This window comes from Thunnus maccoyii, chromosome 18 (assembly GCF_910596095.1).
Source record: "Thunnus maccoyii chromosome 18, fThuMac1.1, whole genome shotgun sequence".
Taxonomy (NCBI): Eukaryota; Metazoa; Chordata; class Actinopteri; order Scombriformes; family Scombridae; genus Thunnus; species Thunnus maccoyii.
In genome coordinates, this window is record NC_056550.1 from 8,377,530 (window position 1) to 8,392,236 (window position 14,707).

The 14,707-nt window shown below is 39.7% G+C and overlaps 2 protein-coding genes and 1 non-coding gene across 4 annotated transcripts; 2 read left to right on the top strand and 1 right to left on the bottom strand.

Annotated features, from left to right (window-relative positions):
- Nucleotides 1-453: 453 nt before the first annotated feature.
- On the top strand, nucleotides 454-525 carry trnaq-cug. The gene has a single exon. It is a non-coding gene; the product is annotated as a tRNA-Gln (tRNA).
- A 138-nt stretch (nucleotides 526-663) lies between these two features.
- Nucleotides 664-5,436, top strand: rbx1 (ring-box 1, E3 ubiquitin protein ligase). The gene is made up of 5 exons (XM_042392871.1): nucleotides 664-805; nucleotides 1,976-2,054; nucleotides 2,558-2,628; nucleotides 4,793-4,878; nucleotides 5,205-5,436. The coding sequence occupies exons 1-5, from the start codon at nucleotides 680-682 to the stop codon at nucleotides 5,215-5,217; spliced, it is 375 nt and encodes a 124-aa protein (XP_042248805.1). The 5' UTR covers nucleotides 664-679; the 3' UTR covers nucleotides 5,218-5,436.
- A 1,583-nt stretch (nucleotides 5,437-7,019) lies between these two features.
- On the bottom strand, nucleotides 7,020-14,691 carry st13 (ST13 Hsp70 interacting protein). 2 transcript variants are annotated; one of them, XM_042392948.1, is made up of 13 exons: nucleotides 14,565-14,691; nucleotides 14,029-14,168; nucleotides 12,998-13,046; nucleotides 12,700-12,790; nucleotides 11,588-11,661; nucleotides 11,381-11,447; nucleotides 11,179-11,263; nucleotides 10,883-10,993; nucleotides 10,028-10,130; nucleotides 9,678-9,794; nucleotides 9,487-9,526; nucleotides 9,222-9,310; nucleotides 7,020-7,730 (listed from the first exon to the last, which is right to left on the bottom strand). In XM_042392948.1, exons 2-13 carry the CDS (start codon nucleotides 14,136-14,138, stop codon nucleotides 7,596-7,598), a joined length of 1,071 nt encoding a protein of 356 aa, XP_042248882.1. In that variant the 5' UTR covers nucleotides 14,139-14,168; nucleotides 14,565-14,691; the 3' UTR covers nucleotides 7,020-7,595. The 2 variants fall into 2 exon arrangements, with proteins under 2 accessions (XP_042248882.1, XP_042248883.1); XM_042392949.1 differs by lacking the exon at nucleotides 14,565-14,691 and adding an exon at nucleotides 14,347-14,440.
- Between the last annotated feature and the right edge of the window lie 16 nt (nucleotides 14,692-14,707).

The window sequence follows — 14,707 nt, forward strand, 5'->3', positions numbered from 1 at the left end:
AATAGCTTTGATCCAATCCTGGTCCAGTATGCAATTTACACAATTGTGATGTGGAAACTTGAAGCCTCCAGTGCACAAACATTGAGAATGAACTTTACAGTGAAGTAGGAGACATCTTGTGTTCAGCAGTTAAACTTTTAAAATAAACAAAATTTGCATATCAGTTGATTCTGGACTTTTAATGAGGGAGAAGGAATAGATGCCATTTTAAGGATTTTAAAGTGGTAAATTTTTGTTGTTGTTGTTGTAGAAAAAGCATATCAGACACATTTTTGTTCAAAGCTGAGTATTTTTATATGTCTTAAAGGCATACTACGCAGGATTTTCCTAAAAAAAATACGTATAGACGCATACAAAAATAACTTGCATGTCTAGAAAACATCTTTATGAATCGTAAATACATATACCTATTTCAAATAATATAAAACTAAAGTGTAAAGATCACAAATCAGTGGTTCCATGGTGTAATGGTTAGCACTCTGGACTCTGAATCCAGCGATCCGAGTTCAAATCTCGGTGGAACCTAACCTTTTATGCTTTACACACCTCATATGCGGCTGAAATTATAAATACTTAATTAACGTTAAGCAACGTGACATAGTATAACCAAACCCCTCTCCAGAGCGAGTATATTGTGTCACAAACTGCTACAATCGACTAAAGCGCTGGGGTGACGGAAATGTCTGCTTTGCTTCCGGGGCGGTCACGCAGAACTTCTTCGTTCAAGATGGCAGCAGCTATGGATGTAGATACACCGAGCGGCACAAACAGTGGAGCGAGCAAGAAGCGGTTTGAAGTAAAGAAGGTATGGAAACATACAGTAACTCGGTGTTGAGTTGTGAAGAAACTGTACAATCTGTCAGCAGTCCTAAATGACAGCTAACACAGCTCACTGCCATTAGCATGCTAACGCTAACTCACTCGTTATCGTTAGAATAGTAAGCTAGCTAGCTAGCTAGCTAGCTAGCTAGCTGTTAGCCTGCCTCAAACTGGGCATGAATGTGCACTTCTCTTTTTTTTGTTACCGTTAAAGATTTAATAACCAGAACTTATAGCGATGAATAGCCAACCTCCCCTAACTAACCAGAGTGTAGCTACGTTAATCAACAAATCAGAAAAGCCATTTTAACGGTAAACCAAGCGTTAACATTAATTTAACAGCCAAGCTCTCGGTGAGCTAACGTTAAATTAGCCTAGCTTAGCCGCCTTTCCTGAGGCTGATAGCTCCCACAAGGAGTCAAAACCTGAAGTTATAACATATACAGTATATACACCGTTCCTCTCCGTAGTATATCTATGATCCACCCCAAAAGTAATGTGAGTCAACCTATAACAAATTATGATTGAACTTGGTGCTTACTTACTAACGAACGGCAACGTTACTGACGTTAACAAAACATTTTGATAATCCCAGATTAAAGGATAACGTTAACTTCATCAATTATATATCGCACGTATGTATATTTCGTAGTGGTATAAAAATAATATAATATCAGTTGGAACAGTATGACAATGTCAGTAATTTCACTATCAGTGTTGGCACAGTGTTTTAGACCCTGAAATATAACCTAAAATATATATACTTACAATTATGATACATCTTCAAATCTGTATCTTCTGGTTAAAAAGCTACTAGCAAAATAATTGTCAAAATAGAAAGTGAAATCAAGAATCAGTGATATCCACATCACTGTTTTTTGTTTGTTTGTTTTTTTGAAACGTCCTCTGTAAGTAGTTATAGACATGTCAAATAATCAAGCTTTGTTTTGAGTCAAATCCTTCAACAGTTTCCACTTCATGCATTTGGTTTTCTAAATCCTCTCAAAAAAAAGTTAAAATCTCAGTATTTTGTTTACAAACTCCCAAATAAGAATTTATTGTTTAGGTGGTGATGTTAATCTCTAAAGCTGTTGTATGCTGTGCATGAAAATATTTTCTTAAATATGACATTTATATGTACCTTTTTCCCCACCAGTGGAATGCTGTGGCGCTGTGGGCCTGGGACATCGTGGTGGATAATTGTGCAATCTGTCGGAATCACATCATGGATCTCTGTAAGTTCACTTTCACACAGTTTAGGACTCAACACTGCTTTCATAATAGACTATGTGAACTCTTAATGATTTGGTCAGGAGCAGCTTCTGTGAAACTTCACATCAACAAACTGTATGCTGTTCCTCTCAGTGGTAGGGAGGATACGACAGTATGGTAGATGTTAAAGAACTCCTTTTGAATGTGATAGTCACAACAGCTGAGATACAGTTATAATCTCAAAGGTAACACCTGTACTCTGTAAAGGATGTGATTTCAACTATAGTGAAGTACACTAATTAAAGGTGAATTTACCAACTTTAAAGTGTACAGGCACATAAAAATGTTCTTAGTTTATTTACAGTAAGCGGAGTAACAGAGCCGTAACTTGGTTATCCTGTCTATTAAAGGAATAAATCATTTGACCAGGTTGAGCTTTCATGAGTTGTGAAGCTGTAAATGACATTCATCAGACATGTCCGTTTGTGAAACAGTACTTATGACACATTTCTCCTTCCTCCATCAGGTATAGAGTGCCAGGCCAACCAAGCTTCTGCAACCTCTGAGGAGTGCACTGTAGCCTGGGGTGTCTGCAATGTGAGTTTCCATCAACTGAAATACATTGAGTGGGCTGAAATAACATCTTATGGTTGTTTTTTTTTTTACCTCAAGTACAAAATAGTCAAGCAATAAAAGCTTTTCACAAGGTCTGTGGTTTATCCCCAGTAACTCGTTACTGGAAAAGCAAAAAAATGCAACTTTAATGTTGCAAGCATCACAAACACAAATTTCAGTCGCCTCCATCATAGTGAAGCAGTGTCAGAAATCTCAAATCATTTGTGAATAAAACCAAAATTACCTGCATTATACAACAGAGGGAAAAAGTAGCCTGTAACAACACCCAACAGTGATGTCACAGTGTCCTGGAGTACACTCACATCACTGTAGCAAGGTGAGAAGTTAAAGGAAAGTTCCAGTTTATTTGAACCCGATGTATTTCCCATAGTTGTGACTCTGTGTCCTGCTAACTTTGCTCTCTGCAGCTCCTTTAATGAGATTTGGATTGAGATTTGGGCCAACGAGGCCTCGTGTATAATGAGCAGCATTATGGCTAACTGTATAGGGAACTACATCCGACTGCCAGCTAACCAGACCACCCATATATTCATCTGCGTGTGCCGGTTTACTTACATGTATGAGGCTGATTTTCACTGCACTTAGACTACAAGGAAACTAAAAAAAACTAAGTGCAATGATGGATTATCCCCTGGACTATTATGAGGATGATCATGAGTCATTTCACTTTGACTGGCCAGCTGTGTCTATTTGAGCCAGATTATACAGAGAGGAGATAGAACAAATGAAAGAGGAAGAATGAAGAATAGAGGCAGAAAGGCAACAGAACCATCAGGAAAGTCAACGTACAGTAACAGTTACCTCAGAGAAACTGCTGGTGTTCCTGCAGTACTGCTCTCCTGACGAGCGAAGAGGAAAACTTTTTCTGCAGTCAAACCTGTTGCTGCCAGACTTGGAAAATCTAGAAGAGTCCACGGATTAGAGTAATCCCAGCTGTGTAACTACTACACAAGGATTTACAGTGTTTATCAACATAGTCGTCCTGGAGACTGTTTCACAAAATCAACTGGAAGAAAAGAACAAGGCCGTCTGGGTTAAATGTTCAGCTCCACACAGTAAGAAAAATATGATTTCAACACGTAACTGTGTGAGGAATTAAAGTATATGTGTCTTTATCATCCAGCGGTACTCCGTGAAAACTGCACAGTGTGGATCTTGTCATTTGATCCTTGCAATTTGGAAACTTGCAGCCCTGAACCATTTTATTTCATCTACTAAGTTACTACTTCTCTAGCATGAACAGACACTGAGCTACAACCTCAGACGTAAACAAACTGACGTGCAAACTGTCCCGGATGTGGTTCACTATGGAGTCAGCCATAATGCTGCTACAGGCGGCTAGTTCCTGTGTTTACTTTCATTCAGACTCTCAAACTTTTGAAACAATTCATGTAAAAATCCTGTTTATTTCAAAAGCAGTTGGAGGCTGATGGATGTTGCCTCAATAACCGTCATTACACACGAGGCCTCATTCACCCGAATCTCAATCTGAATCTCAATAACAGAGCTGCAGAGAGCAAAGTTAGCAGAACATAGAGTCACAACTGCCACATTTATGGGAAATACATCAGGTTCAAATAAACGGGAATTTCCTTTAAAACACTGGAGGTCAGCAAAAATAAGATTTTTAGGGGAGGTTAATTTATTCTTAAATAAATTGCATTTGTTACCAATAAGAAAAGTCAGCATCTTTCTTCAAAGAATTGGGTAGTATTTGACATATCAGCCATTTTGGAAGCATTAAAACTTTTCAGGAATGTCTCAGTTAATATGCAAATTTATGCAAATCTCATAGAAATACAGGAAACGGCATTAAAGTGTATATATATGCTAACAGTATGTTTAGCATAAACAGTTTTTGAGTTACTGGAGAGCAAAAAAGGCACAGAGGAGCAAGTAGACCTGATTTTCTCCTGTACTTACAACCATTGCTGATGTAAACAAAACTTCAGTAGAATTGTAAAAATAAAGAATTATACAACTAATCATGTAAGTTTTTTATTGGGGACATTTTTTATGTGGCGAAAATAAAAACAGTTAAAATGGACTGTTGCCCTAATCTGGTTATGCTGAGATATACGTTGCATATGTGTAAATATCTTTCTGCCCTGTTTGTCTTCCACAGCATGCGTTCCATTTCCACTGTATTTCTCGTTGGCTGAAAACCAGACAGGTGTGCCCTCTAGACAACAGGGAGTGGGAGTTTCAGAAGTGAGTACCTTAAATTGTAGATTCAACAGTGACAGTGTAGTTTGGTTGTTCACTAGTAGCCTCAGACAGTGAAAAGTTGTGAATATTTCCTGAACTGAACAGCTGTATTGACGGTGTGTCCTCTCTCTCTCTCTCTCTCTCTCTCTCTCTCTCTCTCCTCTCTCTCTCTCTCTCTCTCTCTCTCTCTCTCTCTCTCTCTCTCTCTCTCTCTCTCTCTCTCTCTCTCTCTCTCTCTCTCTCTCTCTCTCTCTCTCTCTCTCTCTCTCTCTCTCTCTCTCTCTCTCTCTCTCTCTCTCTCTCTCTCTCTCTCTGTTATGTTTTCACAGATACGGACACTAGTTGGAATATTATTGACCTCTTTCTTGGCTTAAGCGTCACCCTCACTGCTTCTCTTTACTCTCCCGCTTGTAATCCTAGTTATTTACTCCTACGTCTTTGTTTTGGTATGTTGTAAGTACACAAATAAACACAAATGTTGTGACAAAAAAGATATTTTTTTTAGGAGTTTCAGAAGGTTCACTGTGCTGTATCCTATTCAATAAAAATGGCTCAACATTTGCAAAGACTCACCTTCACAACTATGACTTAGTTAACATTTAAACTACATTTGGGTGGACACTGAAACTGAAAAGCTGTTTTCAGTAACAGGAATTTCCTTGTTCAGATCAGCTCTGATGCTGTGATTCAGAGCCGGTGAGATCCAGGGCTGAGCGTGTGTTACAGAGCAGTAATCCTCTGGCTGAGAGACAGATGCCCCGGGCGGATTAAGTGGCCTGGTGACCCACTCTTCCCTCTGGGTCTGATTTATATTACTGCACCTGTAGAGACTTGCACTGTATACTCAATTTCTGTTAAAAACAAGTAAGGAACTAACAGTGTTGTTATTCACTAAAAGACAGCGAGGAACAGTTGGTTACTTAAATATGAGAACTAGGGCTGAAGCTAACAACAATTTGTATTATTAGTTAATCCATCCTTTTTTTCTTTTTTTAATGAATTCTATAACTATATAAGTCTTTGAGTCTATATGTCAAAACATCTTAGAAAAAAACATCATACATTTCCAATGTGATGTTTTTAAATTGCTTGTTTTTTCTGACCAACAGTCCAAAAGATATTCAAATAACATTAATAAAACAGAGAAAAGCAGTTAGTCCTCACATTTGTGAAATTTGGAACCTGTGAATGTTTGACATTTTTGTTAAATTACTGTAAAAATAACAGATTACAAAAAATACTAACAATCAATCTGACTAATTGTTAATGAGAAAGTTTCTTCTAATGAGGATACATGAGAGGCTGAAACTCAAAACACATCAATTCACATCAGTTCACACCAAATACACCACAACTTTACTGTGGATTTAAACTCAGAAGATCAGAGAGAGTTGAGTAAAGATCCTCCTGGATGGTAAGTGACAAAAAAAAACTCAATGAAAGCCTCTGAATTATTAAACACCAGTGGTAGGCAAACAGTGGCCAGTGGTCCAAATCTGGCCTTCCAGCAAAAGTATTTGGCACCCTGATGAAAGCCTAAGTTATTACTTTTATAATTTACATCAAAACTTTTACATTTGTTTTCACAAATCTACTGTAGATAATGATAAATACAAGGCTCCTGTAAATCCCAATTAATAAAACCTTGTTCTAACACTGCCCCGCACCAGGAGAGGCATTAAAATCACGGCTCATTGTGCCGTTTTAATTCTACAATTTCAGTCTGTTGGACCAGAATGGATCTGTTCTTCAAACACAAAGGTGGCAGTCTGACAGAAATAGTGTGTTCAGGCCTTTTTTTAAGGCAACAGAACTTTCAATCAACTATTAATGAAACAGGCCACTGTTTATCTTGTGCAGATAACCAGAGAAGTACGTCTCTAGTCTTAGTGCATCACAGAACATTACATTCACATCTGAGTCATTTTTAGCCAACTCGGTATTAAAGTAAGCTGTTAGTCCTCACTAATGGGAAACCTGACATGTACCTTCAGATACAATCCTAAACAGTGTTATAAATAATCAATATAAATGATTAAATTCTTAAATGAATTAAAAGACAAACACAGGCCTGTGTGTCCACTGCACCAGTTAATGGCATCCAATGAAAAATGAAGGAAATGAAAGACCAACTGAACTACAAATGAATGTCAAACCTGCTTTACAGCAACAGAGGTTTTATTATTGTGAATCATTTTTCCAACAGGGTCAGACATCATAATAAGTAACTTTTTTGCATTTATAATAACAGAACTGATGACAAAAAGTTCCAACATTGTGTGAGTTCAGCTCTGTTCAGAGAAAGAAAAGACAGGTAGCTAAACCATTCTCACTTATTAAATGGCTGTAAAAATGTTTGTTAGCTAGCGTCTTAGCGCAGGAGCTCCCAGTTAAGCGTTTCCAGATACAGGTTAAGAAATGTCAACTTGTGGTTAAGTCCTGTCTGAGACGAGTCAGAGGGGTCGTCTAAATATAAAGACATGATTCCTAACCATCGGGTTGCTTTGTTGAGACATTGTTAAGTGCTGACGGGCTGATTAAGAACATTTTAAAAGTTGCCCCAGTTTCTCTACATCACATCGATTAACCTGTCGCCTGCTTCCCTGTCTGATCTGCACACAGTGGAATAATTGTTGAAAAGCGTTGTGGCTCTCCAGATTGTTTCACCACGCATCCGTTCCCCCCCTTCTCCTCTCCGCTTTGGTCCGGTCCTGTCCCGTCTACGGCTGTGGTGGAGCTCCGAATTTGGCACTCAGCTTGGTGACGAGGGCCATGATTTTGGGGTTGTTCTGGTACTTGGCGATGTTGGCCGGGTTCTGTGCTACATCCTGGAAGGCAGTCATCACCTCGGGGTCCTGGAGTTGAATATGGAAGGCAAACAGAGTCATTATTCACATTTACATGCATTACCAAAATACAAATAAGTAGAATACAGAAAAACATTTTTAAAAAAAAAGATAATGTCAAAATACAAGGGGCAATAAAATCCATCAGTGTTCAAAGGAATAGTTCATAAATGTGCCTATTTACTCTCCTGCCAAGTGTTACATGAAAAGATTGATACCACTCTCTTATTTATGCAAAATATGTAGCCAGCAGCCAGTTAGCTTAGCTTAGCACAAAGACTGGAAACGTGGGAGGGGCGGCTAGCCTGGCTCTGTCCAAAGGTAACAAAATTCTCCTACCAGCACCTCTAAAGCTCACTTCCATGCTAACCATTTCCCCATTTTCAGCCTTTGAGCAAAGTTAAGCTAACAGGTCGCTGGTTCCTGCTACATATTTCCCCATACAGACATGAGAGCTTTATCAAGGCAAATGTCAGCTTGCAGCGGCTATGTGTATGCTCCGCAGCTACGCTGTAAACCCTTAATATACAACTATAAGTCAAGCTCAGCTCTCGGCAAAAAAAACAAACAACACAAAGCACATTTCCCAAAATTTCAAACTCTTCCTTTAAAGTCCCATGAGGGAAAAAGCCTCTTTTTATCTTGTTACCTTATGGCCCTGTATCATCCCACTATCTACTAGTATATCCCAAATTTACATTTGCTATTCTTATATCTAACTGATGACTACCCTTTCCTTAAGAGTTCAATTAAATGGTGATCGCAGAGAAATCCATTCAAGCCTTCCGTCTTTCATAAAACCTGCAGGTCTACATTTGCTCTTCAACTAACCTGCACCAGCAGCTGTAACATTGATCAGACTAATCGAGAAAAGCAAACCTATACAGAAAACTTCACAAGTCCACACAGGTCTGTTCAGAATTGGTGAACATGAACAAGAACAATGTCCCAGTTAGACAGACTGAGTGATGGTAGTAATACATTAAAAACAGCGTCGTCTTCTCTAGTCTGCCTCTAATGGTGCAGCAGCTGAGCGAGTACATTGGGTCTGTTCTGTGTAAACAGGATTTCAACCTTTTTAATCTCTCTGGGTGAACAACAGGATATCTCATCTAAGTCCATCTCCATGCTGCAGTGCCAAAGGCTCAAATACACGTTATAGTGTGGGATTAAAACATGTTCCTCCTCTCTGTGTCAGCAGTGATGATGATACTTGTGAACTCCAAAAGACTCAATGTAAATGATAAAACATAAACACAGTGTTGACTGGTTATGTGCTGTGACGTTCCTACACATTGATTTTTATATATCGTGTGAATAAGTGAGCTTTAGAGGTGCTGGTGAGTTTTGTTAACTGCCTCTTGGCTGAGCTTCGTATTTCTGTACAGACATGAAACTTCTCATCCGACTCTCAGCAAGGAGAATAAGCGTATTTCCTACAACTTTAAACATGAGACATAGCAGTGGAAGTGGAGGGATGTGCTGAGCGGTTAAAGTCACCTTCATGGCGTTGAGCACCTCAGGATCCTTCAAGAGTTCACCGAGACCAGGCATGCCAGGAGGGGCTCCGCCTGGGAATCCAGCAGGACCTGCAGAGCGACAATGACACTGATTCACTGTGGCAGCACTAATTATTGCACTTACAGGTGTTGTTACGTCTGTCTGATAAGTGGCTTGAAAAAAAAAAAGTATTTTTTCCATTTCCCTCTCCTATAAGGACATTTGGAGTGTATGTCAGTGAACCAGCATGCTTTCACTCTCCTACCTGGGAAAAATCCTCCACCAAATTGTCTGGCTTCCTCCTCCTATTGAGAGACAAAAGAAACCATTCAGGATTAAGTGTGTGTGAGCAGGAACTCTTACTTTAAAAGGACCATTTCTTGTATTTTTCTGAGTCTGCAATAGGAAATACTGAGTTCTAACTTTCAATCAAATGCAGGGAAACTCTTCACTCACCCTCTGAGCTCGTGCATGCTCCTCTCTGGCTTTCTTTAACCGCTCCTGTTTCTCCTTGATGTCCTTCTCTTCCCTCTTGCGCTCGTATTTGCGTCTGTGCTCCATGATTTTATTAGCCTGAAAACAAAGAGAAGCATGATGAGAATAACGTACCGCAAACTCACATCTGGGAGAATCTTTGCATCTTTGATTTCCTGTCAGTCATTACGAGCTTCTGGAGACCGATCAAACCGTGTATCAGCATCACGTGAACCCAACTCCTCTTCTCAGCTTGCACACATTAATATGACACATCTGCATCACAGTTACTACAACTTTTTATTCCTTTACTATAATAAACTGTACTGTACCCTCGGCTGGACCTCCTTCAGCATCGCACTGGCGTCCTCATCATAATCCAGTTTACAGGCTGTGGCCAGGTCCCTGGCTGCCTCCTCCCAGTGGCCCAGCAGCCTGCAGCGCACACACACACACACGAGATAACAAGCAAAATATGACACTATTAGTTCACCAACAAGTTGGTACAAGCAGCATGAAAGGCAGATAGAAAAACTGCATGGTGTCAAAAAAAATTCAGTGACAAAAGGCCCTTATACTCTTTCATGATGACAATCTTCTCACACTGTGAGATCAGTCACATAAAATCTCTGCTACAATCTGTGTCAGACTGAGATCAGTTTTGAGGCATGTCAGCTGGTGAGATGAGAGTCTGGTGAGTCGAAGTGATAAGATGTGAAAAAAATGCAAACAGAGAGACGTCATCCATCTGCGCTCCTCTCATGTTTTTGAAAAAGGCGGAAAAACACAAAGCGAGCTTTGATCACAGCTGAACTTTATTCACAAATGGTGATTATAATGTTAGTGTCGGCCAGTTTATTGTGTGTTATTTCACACCATAGTTCAACTGGTTGCTTTGGAGATGTGTGTTGTAGCAGCAGTGACGTTGTGAGAATCTGGGTCAGGTCGTCTTTGGTCACCAAAGCTCGATAGATCACATTATATGATTATAGTGATTATTCCCTGCTGTAACCCAAAGTTAGCTCCGCTGATGAAATATCAAACATCAGTTGCCGAACACGTTGAGCTGTGTTATACTTTAAAGTGTTTACACTGAGGGTTTGGTTATATCCTGCATGTGTAAAGGTGTAACGTTACCTCTTGGCCAACTTTACATATCTGAAAGCACCTATAACGTAGAAATGTACCTGTGAGCTTTTCCCCTCCACTTGTACGGCTGTGCAGAGTCTGGGTTGATGCTGATGGCTCTGTCACAGTCTCTGATGGCTGCGTTGGGTTTCTTCATCTGGATGAAAACACTAACACGAAGAGGGTGATTACACTCACACACAGTGTAAACACAAGAGCCGTCATGAAGCAGAGAGAAGTGTGTCAGTCCTAAACATTAAGCAATTAAATGTTATTGATTATTTTGAGGAATAAAACAGTGGCTGAATATTACTTTGATGATCTGCCACAAACAACCTGAATGAAAGACTCTCACCTTGCCCTCTTGGCGTACATGATGGCTACACAAGGGTTCAGCTTGATGGCTTCTGTAAACAGATCCAGAGCTTTCTGCAGATCCCCTGCAAGAAAATAAATGGAAACAGGTATTAAAGATCATACATTAAACCCAGTCTTTAGCTCTGTTTACCTTGTGTATCAGTACAGAAACTGTCTCTGCAAGCACAATATCAACCCACCTTCTCCTAGAGCATTAATAGCTGCTATCTTCTTCTCATTGGCCTGGTCCATCATCTCCTCTGTGACCTGAGGAAACATACGGACACAGTCTGTGTTAAAAGTTTAGTTATTCTCCAAGCCTGCAATCTCTTTAATAAACTTAACTGTTCTGATTAAAAATAAATAAATAAATAAATAAATAAATATGGAAAAGCAGAATATTTTACCTCAACATCATCAGTCGCTCCCATGTCCTGTGGTTCATCGGTATCTGGTTCGATCACTCCCTCTTGGTCAATTTCTGAAAAAGCAAAACAGCATTTACAATAAGTTCTCTTTGGGACACATCCAACTTTTATACAAACAACATCTATTACTTTTAAGTCCTAATTCAAAGCACTCTTCAGAGTAATAAGTTGAGCACATGTTTGGAAATATTTTTCTTAGATTTGGTGAAATTCACATCGATTAAACAAAATACACTGAAGGAAAGAAATTCTGTGTCTGACTGTCCCAGACGTCACACACATTGAAGCTTGCTGATCCTTTCCTTCCTGCAAGCTGTGCTAATGCACATATTTATAGGTTTTAGTTAACATTTGCTCTGATGAAGGTTTAAAGACTTTGAATAACTACACGGACCTACAGTAAGTGTTCAGAACCCTGTTATCAAGACTTGCACCATCTTCAAAATGGTCACAAAATGCAACAAAGTGATCAATCTAGAGGCATAAACCTATGATTATGCTTTGAAGAAATTATAATAATAGAAATAATCAATTTCTATATTAACAATTAATCAAAATTATGACCTGATAAGTTCCCCTCAGCTTATTGTTGTATTTTCTTAGCCAGCACTGACAGAGAAAGCTCTAAAAAGCCACTGTACAGTAGCTGCTCAGCATGAAACAACAACATTAGTGACAAGCTAATGAACCAAGTGGAGCATTTTGCAGCTTAAGAGCCAGATTTTCTCTTCAGGAGTTGGTAGAGACTAAACACTTAGAAGGAGAGTGAATATTGGACTAGCATTTGTCAGTTGGCCAGAAACACAACTAAAAACAAATCCTAATGTTGCTCAGTCACTGCTGGATGTGTAAATATGCAATTGTTGGCAAACAAGTTCAAAATATCAACTTAAAGGCTTACAGCTAGACTGAGATAGCTCACATATTTTATGTTAAATGTTTTTAAAAAATCTATTACGTTTGCAACATGTGCTCATCTGAACGACAGATGGTAGAAAAATATAAATAATAGGTGATGCTACATCTAGTCTCTCCACGGGGATCAGGCATTGACCCTGAGTCCAGAGCTTGATGAGATAGACATACCGTACCTAAATCACTCTCCTCGCTCTCAGACAGCACAGGAGGCTCAGGCTCAGGATGCGAAGCCGCTGTCGGGGGAGGACCACAGGGACAACCGCCCTACAAGTCAGAGAGCACCGATGTGATGAGTGTGAAAACTTACTGGCAACTGATCAACAGCCAGCACTGTTCAACTGTGCATATTTTCTTATTTTTGTGTTTTGTTTGTTTGTTCTGAACTGAAAATACAGAACAAAAAAATTAAGAACAAAACCAAAGTATCAAAAGATGTCAAATAAAAAGCATAATAAAAATATTAAGTGGTACCTGGCATCTATCTCCTGTCTTACGTAGGGGAGGGATCGTTGCACCCATGCTGCAATATAAAATGATGGAGAACAAGTTAGTGAGCAGTACATCTCCATGTCATGTACAACGCTGCACCAGTCCATGTTAGCTCCACAACATCAAGTCCCCATGAAGATTAAGTTATTACATCATCAGTTGACGTACAGGTTATTTTCTCAATTAATTGTTAACTTTAACAGTAAAAATATGCCCATTATAAGTTCCCAGAGCTCATGGTGACGTCTTCAAACGGTTCCACAAATACATCCAGAATTTTCCTGCGTTAAAGAAGCTAGAACCAGTGATTTTTTAAATCATCTACTTTAAATAATACTCTGATGGTTTATGGATGATCAGAATACACGCTGAGTATTATTCTGTTCATAAACTATTTGATTACAATCAACTTATTTCATCTCTAGTCTATTAAAGTCTGCATTTCAGCTTGCTGGCAAGACAGCACAACTGCTAGATCTGCAACCAACATTTATTTTCATTATCAATTAATATGCTGATTATTTACTAGATTAATTGATTACTTATTTGAGGTATAGATGGTTTCCCAAAGCCCAAGCCAACGTCCTCAAATATTTTCTTTTGTCCAGACCAACAGACTTAACTAATGACTCAAAACGATTATCAAAAAAAGCTGGCTGTTAATTTTCAATTAATCAACTAATAGTTGCAGCTCTAATAACTCCATAAACCTTCTAAATCCAAAAAGTGAGTGGTTTCTATGTGATTTAAATCTACTCAGTCAATGTAAATCATCAAGGACAGACACGCACACGCACACGCACACACGCACACGCACACACACACACACACACACACACACACACACACAGCACAGTATGTACTGGTGGGGTGGGCGGGACAGGGCACGTGTTGAGCCTGCAGTCTGGTGTTTGAGACTTCATCTAAATACTCCAGTCCTATAATGAAAGAATAAATCCCCTGTGTGTTCACCTGTTGGAGCAACAGTTGTGCTCTGAGGTGTAATTACTGACCTCTGCAACCAGGTCCGGAGGAAGCTCATCTCAGGCAGGTGCAGGATATCAGGATTGGACTCGCACATCTGCACGAAGCCCTTCAACTCTGACACTTTCCGCGCGTCCATGCTGCTCTGTCACGTCCAGCACACACAGAGCTGCGTGCGGGATCAAACAGAAATAAAAACTTTAAAGTCTGGCTTTTGTTTACGCGCGCAGCTGCTGACGATAATACCTGCGTTAGCACGGCATGCTAACGTGAAGGGATTGAATGAGCGTGCGCTACGACCTCATCTTTTTCACTCTACACTTTACAGAAACATGACAAATACGTTCAATTCAAGCGCTAGCGATGCAGCAACCATGCAAACAAGCTTTAACAGTGACCGCAAGCGCAGAAGTTTCTAGAAATGTGAATCCATCCATGACGCGATGACTGTTTGACGCATGATAACGTCGTTTAGCTAAATAGCTAGCTGCAATACGGGCCGCAAATCAATGATAAACACGTCGTAGCTGCAGCCATAATGCTCAGTAATCACAAGGAAACGAACCTGATCGAAGGTTTACACCGCTGACACCCGATAAGAAAGCCCGCAGAGGAAGGTTGCAGTCGATTTTATCGCCACAACGCTGCTTCACTGATGGTGGCGTCGCTCCTGTGTTTTCATTCAGGCAACTTGTCGGACAGACGGAC

Coding starts and splice junctions, on each gene's coding strand:
- rbx1 (XM_042392871.1), top strand. CDS start 680: ATGTCTGCTTTGCTTCCGGGGCGGTCACGCAGAACTTCTTCGTTCAAG. Junction 806..1,975: donor AGCGGTTTGAAGTAAAGAAG/GTATGGAAACAT, acceptor TTTCCCCACCAG/TGGAATGCTGTGGCGCTGTG. Junction 2,055..2,557: donor GAATCACATCATGGATCTCT/GTAAGTTCACTT, acceptor TTCCTCCATCAG/GTATAGAGTGCCAGGCCAAC.
- st13 (XM_042392948.1), bottom strand. CDS start 14,138: ATGGACGCGCGGAAAGTGTCAGAGTTGAAGGGCTTCGTGCAGATGTGC. Junction 11,448..11,587: donor GAGCGACTGATGATGTTGAG/GTAAAATATTCT, acceptor ATGTTTCCTCAG/GTCACAGAGGAGATGATGGA. Junction 9,795..10,027: donor TGAAGGAGGTCCAGCCGAGG/GTACAGTACAGT, acceptor CTTTGTTTTCAG/GCTAATAAAATCATGGAGCA.